This window comes from Hypanus sabinus, chromosome 2, assembly GCF_030144855.1.
Source record: "Hypanus sabinus isolate sHypSab1 chromosome 2, sHypSab1.hap1, whole genome shotgun sequence".
Classification (NCBI taxonomy): Eukaryota; Metazoa; Chordata; class Chondrichthyes; order Myliobatiformes; family Dasyatidae; genus Hypanus; species Hypanus sabinus.
Window position 1 is genome coordinate 105,936,647 of NC_082707.1, and position 16,461 is coordinate 105,953,107.

The 16,461-nt window shown below is 43.8% G+C and overlaps 1 protein-coding gene across 2 annotated transcripts in view; it reads right to left on the minus strand.

Annotated features, from left to right (window-relative positions):
• Nucleotides 1–16,461, minus strand: part of ryk (receptor like tyrosine kinase) — a 294,692-nt gene that overhangs the window by 88,995 nt on the left and 189,236 nt on the right. For both annotated transcript variants that reach the window (XM_059951330.1, XM_059951322.1), the window contains one exon: nt 8,021–8,090. In XM_059951330.1, the coding sequence (XP_059807313.1) occupies nt 8,021–8,090 (70 nt within the window). The remainder of the gene's footprint in view (nt 1–8,020; nt 8,091–16,461) is intronic.

Genomic DNA, 16,461 nt, shown 5'->3' on the forward strand with positions numbered 1-16,461 from the left:
TGAATTTGGATCTACAACTGAATTTACTTACAGCAATATATGGGATCATTCTTTCGGAAGCAGGAGATATTCCTGCTTCCCGCTCAATGGATGATAGCTTTTACAACTTTATTGGCTAGGAGAGCCATTTGCTTAAATGGATGGATTCTAATCCACCTACTGTTATTCATTGGCTGACCTCCATTATGTCCTGTTTAAGTTTAGAGAAAATAAGAAGTCGGACATTTGATACATCCTCTAAATTTGAGGAAACTTGGTGACCTTTTATTCAATATTTTTATATACTCTGACTTACGGCCCATCCAGTTACCTCCTTGAAGTTTTGGATTTGATCAGAAAATTATTCCTTGGTTTTTTTGGCTTTCACTCTCAGTTTGAGCTGCCCAGTTCTATCTTTTTTTTGAGTTTTGGGGTTTCTTTTCTGTTTATGTCAATTATAGAAGTTTCTTTATCATTTTTTTCTTTCTATGGATAAGAGGAGAATCAATTACCTTTCTATTTATTATATACTATTAGAGTAATACTTCCTTTGATCTTGATAATGTTTATTTTTCCTTATATTCAAACTGTTATTGATATAGATATGTGATAATTCTCGTTTAATTTTATATATATATATATATATATATATATATATACATACACATACATACACACATACACGCACATATATATACTTTTTTACTTAACTAATAAAAAGATTGACAAAGAAGAAAGAATTCAACTTGCAGTGACATGGGGGTAAAATTGAAAAGGGCGATGTATGCAGGATTGAGGGTGTTATATTTGAATGCACAGTATACAGAATAAGGTACACAATATTGTAGGATACTAAGAAATTACCAGATATGACATTATGGACATCACCAAGTCATGGATGAAAAAAGATCATAGTTGGGAACTTAACATAACAAAAGGACAGGCAGGTAGGATGGCTCTGTTGGTAAAAACTGAAATCAACTCCTTAGAAAGAGGGGGACACATGGATTGGAAGATGTACAATCCTTGTGGGTGAAGTTAAGAAACTGCATTTAAGAAACTAAGTTTAAGACCCCGATGAGAGTTATGTACAGGCCTCTGAACACTAGCCAGGATGTGGTGTTGTGGTGACCCACTTTCCACCGCACTCGAACCAGCTCGCAAAATGGCGCACGCCAGCAGAGAGACCGGCCCCAAAAAGGGTGTTAGGCTTTCTTCACCAGCAAGGGGAAAAGCCTGCGCGCGGGAAGGGACTGAATATGCGTTCCCGCCCGGGGAGGGCAGAAACGGGAAGGCTTAAAAGCGAGGCTGCGAAGTTTGAATAAATCTTTTACGCAACTGCAACTCACTGTCTGCGTGTCGTTATTCCAGCGCTGTGTGTAGCACACCGCTACAATTGGTGACCCAGATGGCCCAAAGGATATTTGGACCGAAGATGAACGACGCCGCATCTGCTCATGCCATTTTGTTAAAACTGCCAAGCTTCTGGACACTGCGGCTTCACCTATGGTTCCAACAAGCAGAAGCCCAATTCCACATTCTGCAGATAACCACGGATTCCACACATTACTACTACGTGGTGAGCTCCCTTGACCAGGAGATAGCCGCCCAGGTTGAGGCGTTCATACAGTTACCCCCGGAGGACTGCAAATACACAGCATTCAAAGCCCTGCTCATAAGGACTTTTGGACTCTCACGGCGTGAGTGAGCTGCCCGCTTACTGCACCTGGATGGTTTGGGAGACAAGCTGCTTTCGATATTAATGAACGAGATGCTGGCCCTGGCTGAAGGACACAAGCTCTGCCTCATGTTTGAGCAGGCGTTCCTAGAGCAGTTGCCCAAGGACAGGTGCCTGCTGCTGAATGACACGGATTTCAGCGACTCCTGGAAGGTGGCGGCCCAGGAAGATGTGCTGTGGAAAGCCAAGAACAGTGGAGCATCCGTCACACAGATCACCAAGCACGCACCCAACAGCAGACCAGACCAAGCCCGGCAGCAGAGCCCACAAAACCTAGAGGCAGGAGTGTGGAGGCCAACGAGCAATGGTGCTTCTACTACCAGCAGTGGGGCCCGCCGCTGTAGCCTGCCCTGCAACTTCCCGCGAAGCGCCGGGCCAGCCGCCACTGATGGCTACGGCGGCTGGCCATCAGGATAGCCTCCTGTATGTCTGGGACAGTCGGGACGCCGCTTTTTGGTCGACACCGGAATCAAGATCAGTGTCTTACCTCCGACGAGTTACGACACCTGCAACAGAGAACCAGGACCCACCCTGAGGGCCGCAAATGGCAGCACAATATGGACCTACGGCATCCGTATGGTGCGGCTACAGTTTGGCTCCAGCTGGTTCACATGGGACTTCACACTGGCCACCATGGCCCAACCACTCTTGGGGGCGGATTTTTTTGCAAGCTCACAGCCTGCTGGTCGACCTGCAAGGGAAGAGACTAGTCCACGCCAAGACTTTTCAAATGTTCTCCCTGGGTGAAGCCAAGTTGCCAGCCCCACACCTGGACTCCATCACGTATCCGACAACAAATTCAACAGAGTCCTGGCGGACTTCCCATCCGTTCTGGCACTGCAGTTCACAGCATCCATGCCCAGACACGGAGTACAGCACCACATCCTGACCCAGGGACCACCCCTCCACGCCCGTGCTTGAAGGCGTCTCCCAGACAAGCTCCGACTGGTGAAGGAGGAGTTCAAGAGGATGGAGGAATTGGGGATCATACGGCGATCTGACAGCCCATGGGCCTCGCCCCTGCACATGGTGCCCAAAGCAACAAGGGGCTGGAGACCATGCGGCGACTACTGCAGACTGAATGAGGCTACAACACCGGACTGCTACCCTGTGCCGCACATTCAGGACTTTGCAGTAAACCTGCACGGCGCAAGGATCTTTTCCAAGGTAGACCTCGTCCGGGAATACCATCAAATCCTGATGCATCCGGATAACATCCCCAAAACAGCACTCATCACTCCGTTCGGCCTTTTTGAATTCCTCCGAATGCCATTCGGCCTAAAGAATGCTGCTCAGACATTCCAGTGGCTCATGGACGCGGTGGGACGCGACCTGGACTTTGCATTCATCTATTTGGACGACATCCCTCATAGCCAGCAGTAGTCATCAGGACCATCTGTCCCACCTCCGTCAACTCTATGCCCGACTGAGTGAATACGGCCAAATCAACCCAGCCAAATGCCAGTTCGGACTCGACACCATCGACTTTCTGGGCAACGGGATTACTAAAGACAGGGCAACCCCTTTGCCCACCAAGGTAGACTCGATCCGCCACTTCCCTCGACCCAACACACTCAAAGGTCTGCAGGAATTCGTGGGTATGGTGAATTTCTACCACCGCTTCCTCCCCTCAGCGGCCCGAATCACGTGCCCCCTGTTCACCCTGATGTCGGGTAAGGGCAAGGACATTACCTGGGACAAAGAGGCCACAGCCGCTTTTGTTAAAACCAAAGAAGCCCTGGCAAATGCCGCGATGCTGGTGCACCCCAGAACAGACGTCCCTACCGCCCTCACAGTGGACGCATCCAACACAGCAGTCAGTGGAGTGCTGAAACAACTCATCGAGGTTCGCCGGCAACCCCTGGCGTTCTTCAGCAAGCAGCTACGACCACCCGAACTCCAACACAGTGCTTTCAGCTGGGAGCTGTTGACACTATACCTGGCAATCCGGCATTTCAGGTACTTCTTAGAAAGAAGGCCCTTTACCACGTTCACGGACCACAAACCGCTTACCGTTGCGTTCACAAAGGTGTCCGATCCCTAGTCGTCCCGCCAGCAACGACATCTGTCCTACATCTCCAAATACACGACGGACATCCGGCATGTCTTGGGAAAGGGCAATGTCATAGCGGACGCACTATCCAGACCTACCATCCAGGCCCTGTCCTGGGGGTGGACTATACAGCACTGGCAGAGGTCCAGCAGGCAGATGATGAGATCCTTAGTTACAGAACTGCAGTCGCCGGTTTGCAGCTCCAAGACCTCCCCATAGGCCCAGGTGAGAGGACCCAACTGTGTGACGTAGCTACTGGCCAACCTTGCCCCATCGTTCCGGCAGCCTGGCGGCGGCGAGTTTTCAACTCCATTCACAACTTAGCGCACCCCTCCATCAGGACAACCGTCCGGAAGGTCTCTAACAGGTTCGTTTGGCACGGACTTCGCAAACAGGTCAGCGAATGGGCCAAAGCGTACATGCAGTGCCAAACAGCCAAGGTGCAGTGGCACACCAAAGCCCTGCCGCAGCAGTTCCACCCCACCCGCCGGTGTTTCGACCACATGTATGTGGATATCGTGTGGCCCTTGCCAGTGTCACGAAGAATGCGGCACCTCCTAACTATCGTAGAGCGGTTCACAAGATGGCCAGAGGCAGTCCTGCTCACTGACACCACCTCTGAATCCTGCGCCCGAGCACTGATTGCAACCTGGTGCTTTGGTGTACCAGCCCACATTACCTTCGATAGAGGCACCCAGTTCACCTCCAGCCTGTGGTCAGCTATGGCCAGCCTTTTGGGAACACAGCAACACCACACAACTGCCTATCACCCACAATCGAACGGACTAGTGGAGCATTTCCACTGTCACCTGAAGTCAGCTCTCATGGCCCGCCTGAAAGGGCCTAACTGGGCGGACGAACTTCCCTAGGTCCTGCTTGGAATCCGCACAGCACCCAAAGAGGATCTGCACACCTCGTCAGCTGAGTTGGTGTACAGCGCACCTCTGGTCGTCCCAGGTGAGTCCATACCAGCCCCAAGGGGGCAAGAGGAAGAACCTGCAGAAGTCCTGGACAGACTACGTGAAAGGCTTGGAAACCTGGCCCCCATACCCACTTTACAGCATGGACAGAGCCTGAGCTGCGTACCCAAAGACCTGCAGCACTGTAAGTTTGTTTTTGTACGACAGGGCAGACATTGGGCACCGCTACAGCAGCCCTACGACGGGCCGTTTAAGGTGATCAGGAACAACTGGTCCACGTTTGTGCTGGATACTGGGGGGAGAGAGGAGGTTTTCACAGTGGACCGACTCAAACCGGCCCATGAGGACTTGGCGCAGCTGGTTGGAGCTCAGGCACCGCGGCACAGAGGCAGACCTCCCAAACGGAGGCCGACTCAGACTGTGGACATTCGGGGGGGGGGTTATGTGGTGACCCACTTTCCAGTGCACTCGAACCAGCTCACAAAATGGCACGCGCCGGCAGAGAAGCCGGCCCCAAAAAGGTCGCCAGGCCTTCTTCACCCGCAAGGGGAAAAGCCCGCGCCCCCCCCCACAGCATTCCCGCCCCGGGAGGGTGGAAACGGGAAGGCTTAAAAGCGAGGCCGCAAAGTTTGAATAAATCTTTTACGCAACTGCAACTCACCGTCTGCGTGTCGTTATTCCAGCGCTGTGTGTAGCACACCACTACAGGGTAATATTTATAACAAGAGACAGAAAGGCATGCAAAATGGACAATGTTACAATAGTCATGGGGGATTTCAATATGCAGGTAGATTGGTAAAATCAGGTTTGTGCCGTATCACTGTTGTGATGCAACACTGAGCGTCATAGGAAGTCATTCCTGCCTGTGGCCATCAAACTTTACAATTCCTCTCTCGGAGTGTCCGACACCCTGAGCCAATAGGCTGGTCCTGGACTTATTTCCACATGGCATAATTTACCTATTATTATTTAATTATTTATGTTTTTATATTGCTATATTTCTACACTATTCTTGGTTGGTGCGACTGTAACGAAACCCAATTTCCCTCGGGATCAATAAAGTATGTCTGTCTGCATCCCAAGAAAGAATTTTTAGAATGCCAAAGATATGGTTTTTTTTAGAGCAGCTTCAAGTTGAGCCCACTAGGCAAAAGGCAATTCTGGAATAGGTGTTGTTTAATAGAAATGTAGAAAACCTACAGCACAATACAGGCCCTTACAGTACATAGGTTCTTGATTAGTCAAAGTGTGAAAGGTTATGGAGAGAAGACAGGAAAATGATGTTGAGAGAGAAAAATATCAGGCAAATTAAATGGCAGAAGACTTGATGGGGCAAATGGCCTAATTCTTACGGCCTTATGGTACTCTAAAGGTCTTTAAAATTTTAAAAACCTACAGAAGGCAACTAAAAGAGCATAAGAATAGAAAGGATAAAATATGAGGGCAAGCTAGCCTATAATATTAAAGAGGATAACAAATGTTTCTTTTATATATATAATAAAAGACGGGTGACAGGAGATATAAGACTGCTGGAAAATGATGCTGGTGAGTTTGTAAGGGGAGTCAAATAAATGACTAGAAAATTACAAATGACACTCTGCTCTTTCAGAAGGGTGGGTGGAAAAAGACAAGATATTATTGTGTGCAGTTTTGGTCACCTAATTACAGGAAGGATATTAATAAGGTTGAAAGAGTGCAGAGAAGGTTTACAAGGATGTTGCCGGGACTTGAGAAACTGAGTTACAGAGAAAGGTTGAATGGGTTAGGACTTTATTCCCTGGAGCGTAAGGGAATGAGGGGTGATTTGACAGAGGTGTATAAAATTATGATGGGTATAGATAAAGTGAATGCAAGCAGGCTTTTTCCACTGAGGCCAGAGAAGAAAAAAACCAGAGGTCATGAGTTAAGGGTGAAGGGAGAAAAGTTTAAAGGGAACATTAGGAAGGGGAAGCTTCTTCACACAGAGAGTGGTGAGAGTGTGGAATGAGCTGCCAGATGAAATGGCGAATGTGGGCTCAACTTTTCACATTTAAGAAAAACCTGGACAGGTATATGGATGAGAGGGGTTTGGAGGGATATGGCCCAGGAGCAGGTCAGTGGGACTAGGCAGAAAAATGGTTTGGCACAGCCAAGAAGGGCCAAAAGGCCTGTTTCTGTGCTGTAATGTTCTATAGGCCAGTTAATCTGACTTCAGTGGAAGGAAAGATGAAGGAATCCATTATTAAGGATGATGTTTCTCTGTACTTGGAGACACATGAAAAAATAGGCCCAAGTCAGCATAGTTTCCTTCAAGGAAAATCTTGCCTAACAAACCTATCAGAATTTTTTGAGGATGGACAAAGGAGAATTAGTGGATGTTGTTTAATTGGATTTTCAGAAAGCCTTTGACAAGGTGCTGCACATAAGGCTGCTAAACAAGACAACAGCCCATTGTATTACAAGAAAGATACTAGCATGGATAAAAGATTGATTGACTGGCAGGAGGCAAAGAGTGGGAATAAAGAGGGTTTTTTCTGGTTGGCTGCCAGTGATTAGTGTTGTTCTGCAGGGGTTGGTGTTGGGACTGCTTCTTCTCGCATTATATATCAATGATTTGGATAATGGAATTGGTAGGTTTGTAGCAAAGTTTATGTATAGATACAGAGATAGGTCAAGAGGCAGTGAATCTGCAAAAGGACTTAGAAACAGGAGAATGAGCAAAGAAGTGGCAGGTGGAATACAGTGGAGGGAACTGTATGGCCATGCACTTTGATAGAAAGAATAAAGGCATAGATTATTTTTTGAACGGGAGCAAATTCAGAAGTCAGAGGTGCAAAGGGACTTGGGATTCTTCTTGTGGGATTCCTCACGCAGGATTCCTTGAAGGTTAACTTGCAGGATGAGTCGGTGGTGAGGAAGGCAAATGCAATGTTAGCATTCATTTTAATTGGTTAGAAGATGAAAGCAAGAATATAATGCTGGGGCCTTATAAGGCATTGGTCAGGAGGCACTTAGAATACCTTGAGCTGTTTTGGGCTCCTTATTTAAGAAATTATGTGTTGGCATTGGAGGTGTTTGGAGGGTAGAATAGGAGGGATTTAAGAGGTAGTGTTTCTTAATACAGAGAGTGATAGATGCATGGAACAAGCTGCCAGGAGTGATGGTAGAAGCTGATACATTGGTGCCAGTTAAGAGACTCTTAGACAGGATGTGATGATGCAAAATGGAAGACTGCAGGAGGGAATGATTGGGTTGATCTTGGAGCAGGTCAAAGGGTTGGCACAACATCCTGAAAAGCTTGTACTGTGCTGTACTGTTCTATGTTCTAAAGATGACAATTGTTTTGCTTACCTGTGATGAAGTCCTCGCAGTTTGCAGCTCTCTGTCAACATCATAGTTATTTGAACTTCTGAAGCATGGTCTATGAAAAGAAAAAATAAATTATCACATCTGCATAAATCTTCTTATTGGCCATAAAACTGTTACTAATGAGCAAAGAGAAATCATCAAATTTTAGAACTATAGCTTGATGTGCCAGAGGCGACTACAACAGAACACAATATTCCAAGGGTGGTCAAACCAGGCTTTTATGAACCTCCAATATTACCTTGAACTCAATTCCTAACTAATGAAGGCCAAATGACTTCTTAACACCCTCAACAAATGTGTGGCAACTTTGAGGGATCTATAGACAACCCCACGACCCCCCTGTTCCTCCACACTGCCATTAATCCCGTATTCAGCCTTCAAATTCAACCTTCCAAAGTAAATCACTTCACACTTTTCTGAGTTGAACTCTGTATGTCACTTTATACCCTCCTGTTGTAACCCATGACAACCATGCCCACTATCCACAACTCCACCAACCTTCGTGTCATCTGCAAAACTTATTATCCCACCATTCTATTTCCTCATCCTCATTTAAGAAACTCACAAAGAACAGGAGTACAAGAAAAGACCCCTGATGAACACCACTCTGCACTCCAAGCAGAAATGCTGTATCCATAACCACTCTCTGCCTTCTATGAGCAAGCCAAGTTTCCCATACCTTTCTAAATTAGCCAACCATGGGGAGTCTTATCAAGGGGAAACAGCATCCTTTCATCTAATTTACTGAGCCCTGAAAAATATAGCATGTCAATTAGCAGAGGGAACAAGAGCTGGTTTTCAGGTCAAAGACTTTCCACCAGAGATGGAAAAGTGAAAAACACAGCCCAGCATGTTTTAAATTGTAGAGAAAGACAAGTCTGTACAGAATAATGGGAGTGGTTCATGTGGTGTAACTAAAGTGGCACAAATGCAGTCAGTCCTAGAATTGAACCTAGTGGCATCTTATTAGTTATAACCCTTTGTAAACTATTCATCTATAGCAGCATATTAACTCCCAGTATCAGACCCTCTAATTCTGTGTGGCACTATGAGAAAAGCTTTGTAAAATTTCAAATAAATCACATTAAATAGTTGGCTACCACTACACTCAGACCCTGCATGATGCTACCCTGAATAGTGCTGATTTGTTACAACACAGTTCTTCAATTCTTTAATGAAATTTTTAAAAATGACAAAAAATTCATTCTAAACAACACTGAAAACTTCTAAAGAGCAGTCACCATTACAGTAAACATTTAATCAGCCAATGAGAGCGCTTTACATATGCTCTCAGCCACTCACGGCCAAAAACGTATTAGTTCACTCTCTGCCTCCCCCATGTGTGTAAACATTCTTGCTCTCTTGACAGTTTATTCCATTTTTTCACCCATAATGTCTGGAAAATTGTCTGCAACTTCCAGTGAGGGGAGTACACCTAAGATGTCAGGAAAAGCATTAGATTGGATGTGAAACTGCAAGTGATACATCATTTGGAAGCTGGTGAGCATCAAGATGAAGATGGCACCTCTTTAAAATTGGCTACATTGATGATCGGAACAATTATAAAAAATGCAGACAAGATAAAAGCTTCTGCGAGAACGATCTTAATGTTATCATCAATGAAGATGACTTATTCAAACAACCATTTGCTTGAAAAAAATGAAAACTATACTAAATATATGGGCGGATAACGAAACACAATGAAATATGCCACTAAGCCAGCTGATAATAATGGAAAAGGCAAGAAGCATCTTCAATTTTAATTAAGAAAATACACTGGCAATTTGTAGAGAAAACAAAAAGTCAAGACAAACAATCCACCAGGCAATTTTGGAAAAATTACAAAGTCATTAAACCTGTAGACAATCAGAGCAGCTTGGGATGAAGTAACTTCAAACTGCATGAACGGAGTGTGGAAGAAGCCTTGGCCAGAAGCATGCAATGACATCCTAGGATTTCAGGTGGAACCAGTCATCTAAAACATTATTGAACTGTCCAGTGAAGCGGGATTACAGGATGTTAATGATGCCAATGTTGAACAGTTACTGCATTCTCATGGTGAGAGCCTTAATAACAAAGAGCTTCGAGAACTGGCAGAACAACGCATACTGGGTGAATCTGAGGACATGGATGGAGAAGAGAAAACACCAGCAAGAAGCCCCACCACAAAGTTTCTCAGCACTAGCATCACCACAATCACAGGCCAGAATCATCGATAATGACCCTGACTGGGAGCAAGCAATAAGGCAAAGAGGAGTGTTCTCAACATGATTTCCTGCTACCACGAACCGCTTCATGAGAGGAAACTTAAGAAAAGGCAGTCAAAATCTCGACGCCTACTTGAAGAAGAAACCAAAGTTACAGGAGGACTCACAATCTGGTCCCTCCTCTAAGATGTAACCACCACCACTGCTGCTGCGATGTGTTTCTGCTCCACTGATGAACAGGTTAGGCCTATTTCTGTGTTTGTTACTCCACGAATTACTGTGTATAGATAAAATAATGTATCATATATTTTGGGTTTGATTTTTTTTAAATATCAGGCACACATGCCCATTTATGTAATGTTATAATGACCCCGCATAGCACTGATTTACATAGTGGTCCACCTCCGTGGAATGCATCCTCAGTGCTGAGCAGGACCTGAGTGTATTCTGCTCCATAAATACCTCAAAAATATAAAATTCTTGAGCACTATAATCATTGCTTTAATAAAAAAATGCCAGACCTTACCCTGCTGCTGGTATTAAATGAGAAACATTCTAGAATCAATGGAATTTTTGGAATTGAAAAGCTGTGTGTCTATTCTCACAAAGACATCATCAATTCTCTTCAAGATATCAATTTCTTTGGATGCCTCACCTACACTGGACCTGTAGGCCTCTTCAATTTAGTCATAGGTGCTACAACAAAGTGTGGGGCCATTTGCCCATTATGTCCAAGCTTCCTTGTGCAGTTACCTACACTAACCCCATTTGCTCACATTAGGTCTCTATACTTTTATTTCTTCGCTATTCAAGTGCCAATGTAGATGCTTCTTAAATTTTGCTATTTTATCCATCTCTTCTGGAAGGATGTTGCAGACATCAACTATTATGTAACAATTTTTCACTCTGTTCCTCTCTAATCCTCCTCGAATAAACCAATGATCTCCAGTTTTAGGTACCCCCAAAGTAGGATAAAGATGCTGACTATCTACCTATTTATGCATCTCATAATTTTATATTCAGTTTGAAACTCCCTAGACTAGCACCTTTGGGACCCAACTAGCGCCAGACTACAAAAAATCCAGACCACGTACATGATTCTCTGTCTAGGAGAATTGTTCTTTATAACTATGGTGGGTCAGTTGTGGGAAATGAATGCTGGAGGATTACGAGAACTATCTGTAATTCAAAGTATACATAAGTTGGAAACATTAACTGCACAGACTGCTAAAGTTGTGCTGATTAGTTAGTGACAGATTAGAATAGATTGTAGCTAATTTTACATCTTTGTTAGAATTAGTTCATTAGTACAGATTTGTAGTAACTGAATGCTGAACTAGTGGGTTTCAACCTGTATTTTAATAAGGGCAACCTCGCCCCCAGGAAAAACAAGCCAAGGGTCAGAGGTTTCAGGACTCAGGATTATATTTAAAACATTGACATATCTTATATATCAATAAATATATCATAAATCTTCAAGTCACAGGTTGCAGCTGATCCCTTATGCCTAACTTGCCTGGAACTAACCAATTTAGCTCTTATCTGTGCAAGCATATTTCAAAAGTCTCCTTTTTAATTGTACTACATGTTCCTTTACCTTATTAGTATTTCCAGCACTGTTTGTATTTCACATTCGCAGCATCCTTTATTTTGATAACATCTCATTCTCATTTCCTTTCCCATCCTTATGTTGCACGAATGAGTCAATAAACAGAAAGTGCAGCGGGCAACAAATTTACTCCTAAAACAACTCTTATCTATTTAGTAATGAAGTGTGTGCCAACAATAACCACACAGCTCAATCCACAAATTGTGTTTGGTGAAAAGGTCTTGAGCATTGTTCACAAGAGGAAACTGGATAATGAACTGATGATTAAAATATGATGTTGTTGCTATTCCAAAATGAACAATAATAGAACAAATTATTAACTATGACTTTTGAAACAGTCCTGATTTCATAAATTCATTGCAAGCATTTCTATTCTTAACAGATCACTAAAATCTTCATACCTTGCAAGTTCAAGTTAAACTGGTAACAAAGACAGTGTGTTCTTCCTTTTGAAATGAATATAGAAGCGCTGTGCTGAGCACGTGAGTAGAAATTAATGTGCCACTTACTGGACAAGATTGTGGGTGAAGAAAAACTCTTGTGTCATTATAAAATTTAATATAATAATTAATCAAAATTTACAGAATAAATATCAGGATTCAACTTATCACACGAATGTTCACCAAAACATTTTGGTATATTGACATGTATTATTCACCAGTTAATTCTGATTTATAGTAATGATACATCCATGAAAATCAAATTCAGAGAACTATCCCCCAACTATGCTGTTTTTTTTTTGCTCATCCTCCTCTGCATATATTCAATACTTGTTGAACAGAGCTGCACTGACAAAAATAGCAGTCTCAAACAACCTACTATGATCATCCGTCAGGTACAGTTTCAATTTTCAGTGGCTCATGAGCTGCCAGCTACAAATGCTGTAACAATGATCATGAAGCTTTCTTGACTTGACTTGGATTTGTTGGTGAGAGAACCTGGCTGAACAGTTCTATTGAATCTTTTGAAGAATCAACTAAATATATTGAGGATAGTACAGCTGATGTGGTTTATGGGAACTTTAGTAAGGCCCTTGAAAGTCCATAAGGGTAGGCTATGAACCATGAATGTTAAAGCGAGAGGCTAGTTGGCAAACTGGATGCAAAACTGACTTGTTAAAAGGGGATAATAAAGGGTTGTTTCTCTGATTGAAACTTTGTACCTCACAGGATCGGTGCTGGGGGTCCTGCTATTATAAACATTAAGGACTGGAAAAGACAATGATAAGTAAGTTTGAGATGGTACAAAAACTAGTAGAGGAGTTGATGGTTACATGCTACAGAATGATACTGCTTGCATAGTAAGCTAGATAGGGTGATATATTAGATGGAATTTAATCTTGATCTATGTGACACTTTGTAGTTGGAAGATCACTACGTGTGGAACACAATGATGAACGGAAGATTATACAGAACAGAGGGATCTTGATGTATAAATCTAAAACTGTGGTGAATGGGGTCGATGCTGGGCCTGCAACTGTTCAACGTGTACACTAATGATTTGGAAGGGGGGAACTAAGTGGAGTGTATTTAAGATGTGTTGACACTAAATAAAATGGAAAAGCGAATTGTGCTAAGGACGTGGAGTGACTGCAGCCAAATAGGCAGCAGTTGGTAAATACAAGCTCATCCACTTTGGACAGAAAATTAGAAGATGAGGTTATTGTTTAAATGGCAAAAGACTGCAGCAAGCTGTTGTACAATTAGGCTTGGGAGTGTTGGTGCATAAATCACCACATGTTGGTTTGCAGTGGCAACAGGCTATCAAGAAGAAAAATGGAATGTTAGTCTCCATTACTAGAGGGGTTGAATTTCAGAGCACAGAAGTTACGGCTGCACCTGGAGTACTGCATGTAGTTATGGTCTCTTTACCTGATAAAAGATATATTTGCTTTGAACGTGGTGCAGAGAAAGTCCACCAGGTTGATTCTGGAGATGAAGGCTGATAAGGAGAGATTGACATCCCTTGAAATATACTTCCAGGGCTTCAGAAAAATAAGGTGGGTGGGAATCTTATATAAACATTAAATTATCAAAGGAATAGATAAAATTAAGGCAGGGTAAATAGGGGGCATAATCTTAAGATATGGGTGAATGTATTTAAAATGGAAATGAAAAAGAACTGGTCTTTCCAGAGTATAATGAATCTGGGGTATTATCTGCCCAAGGAAGCAGTAGAAATGATCTCATTAAATGTATTTACAATAGTTACATTGATATTTGCATAGCATAGGAATTAAGAATTCTGAACCCATAGCCAGATCAGCCCTGATCTTATTGAATGGTGGATCAAGCCTAAAAGGGTAAGCAGCTTTTTTACCACTTTTTTCCACTTGCATACCCACCAGATCAAAATCCAAACTTGCCCCGGATCCCATGCAACTTATGAATCAACTTACCATAAGGGATCTTGTCAAATGTTTTACTTAAGTTCATGTTACTAATGTCCACTGCCTTAACCTCATCAAGAACCTTCTCTCTAAAAACTTCCCTACCACTAACACAATGCTCACTGGCCTGTAATTACCTGGATTGTCCCTATTTCCCTTTTTGAACAAGTCCCACTGGCACTTTGCCTGTTGCTAGTGAGGACAGAACGATCCATGCCAAAGCCCCAGCAATCTCCTTACCTGCTTCTTTCAAAATTCTGGGATATATGCCATCAAACTCTGCGGACTTACCTATCTTAATGGTTTTCAGAAGGCTCAGTACTACCTCATTTACTAGCTCCAATGGATTTTCCACATACTGTTTCAAGAACCTCTTGAGTACACAGAAAAATCACAACCCATTTGAGCTTCTTGTATTAAGGAAGCTTAAATCAATAATGGGGAAATTAAAGTTCCCACTATGACAACCCCATTGCCTCTGCACCTTTCCATAATTTGCCTGCATATGTTCCTCCACCTCTTGGTGGCCTTTGGGGCCTATAGTATAAATCCGATCAGTGCAATTGCACCTATCCATTTCTGAGCTCCACCCAAATAGACTCTGTGCATGAGCCCTCCAGTGTATTCTCTCTGTGACATTCTCTTATCAGTAGTGCAATCTCTCCATATCTTCCCACCACCACAACCACCCCCACCCCAATTACAGCTAAAAGAACAAAACCCCGGAACATGAGCAGCAATATGCATCCAGGTCTCAGTAATGGCAACATCATCATAGATCTAGACCAGGGATGGCTAACCTGTGACGCAATGCACCCCAGTGATAATAAAAAAGTAAGCCTGCTCATGCAAAAAGTATTAACCAAAAACTGATCTGTAGGAAAAAAATCTATAACAGGAATGTCAGTGCGTCACAGGTTTTTGCCAGTCAGTTTACAAATGAGACTGGTGCGCTACGGAGTTGTGCTTTGCTTGTCCTTTGTGAACATTTGCAGTTTGTACTTTTCCGAAAATTAAGCCTTATTTTTACATTCAGTTACCAATCACAGAGCAAAAGAAAAGCAGAAAGTGAGAGTAAGCGTGAATTCAATGAACAGTGGGAAAATGAGTTCTTATTTATAGCGGGTCTATCAGGAAAACTGTTGTGCATTGTTTGTGAAAACACTTTCTCACATAATAGAAGACACAACATGACATAATAGAAGACTGGACAAAAAAAAAGCACGTACGTTCTAATGCTGTTCATAGACTGCAGTTCAGCATTCAACACAATCATCCCTCAGAAACTGATTGGAAAGCTGAGCCTACTGGGCCTGAATACTTCCCTCTGCAACTGGATTCTAGACTTCCTGACTGGGAGACCTCAGTCATTCCAGATTGGGAACAGCATCTCCAACACCATCACACTGAGCACAGGGGCCCCACAGGGCTGTGTGCTCAATCTACTGCTGTTCACTCTGCTGACCCATGACTGTGCTGCAACACACAGCTTGAACTACATCATCAAGTTCGCTGATGACACAACTGTGGTGGGTCTCATCAGCAAGAACAACGAATCAGCTTACAGAGAGAAGATGCAGCGGTTAACGGACTGGTGCAGAGCCAAATACCTGTCCCTGAATGTGAACAAAACAAATGAGATGGTTGTTGACTTCAGGAGGGCACAGAGCGACCACTCCCCACTGAACATCAACAGCTCCTCAGTAGAGATCGTTAAGAGCATCAAATTTCTTGGTGTTCACCTGGCGGAGAATCTCACCTGGTTCCTCAACATCAGCTCCAGAGCAAAGAAAGCCCAGCAGGGTCTCTACTTCCTGCGAAGGCTGAGTACAGTCCATCTCCCACCCCCCCCCCCCCCCCCCAATCCTCAGCACATTCTACAGGGGTTGCATTGAGAGTATCCTGAGCAGCTGCATCACTGCTTGGTTCGGGAATTGCAACATCTCGGATCGCAAGACCCTGCAGCAGATGGTGAGGTCAGCTGAGAAGATCATCGGGGTCTCTCATTCTGCCATTATGGACATTTATACTACACGCTGCATCTGCAAAGCAAACAGCATTATGAAGGACCCCAAGCACCCCTCATAAAAACTCTTCTCCCTCATGCCGTCTGGGAAAAGGCACCGAAGCATTCAGGGTCTCACGAACAGACTATGAAACAGTTTCTTCCCTCAAGCTATCAGACTCCTCAATACCCAGAGCCTGGACTGACACCTTA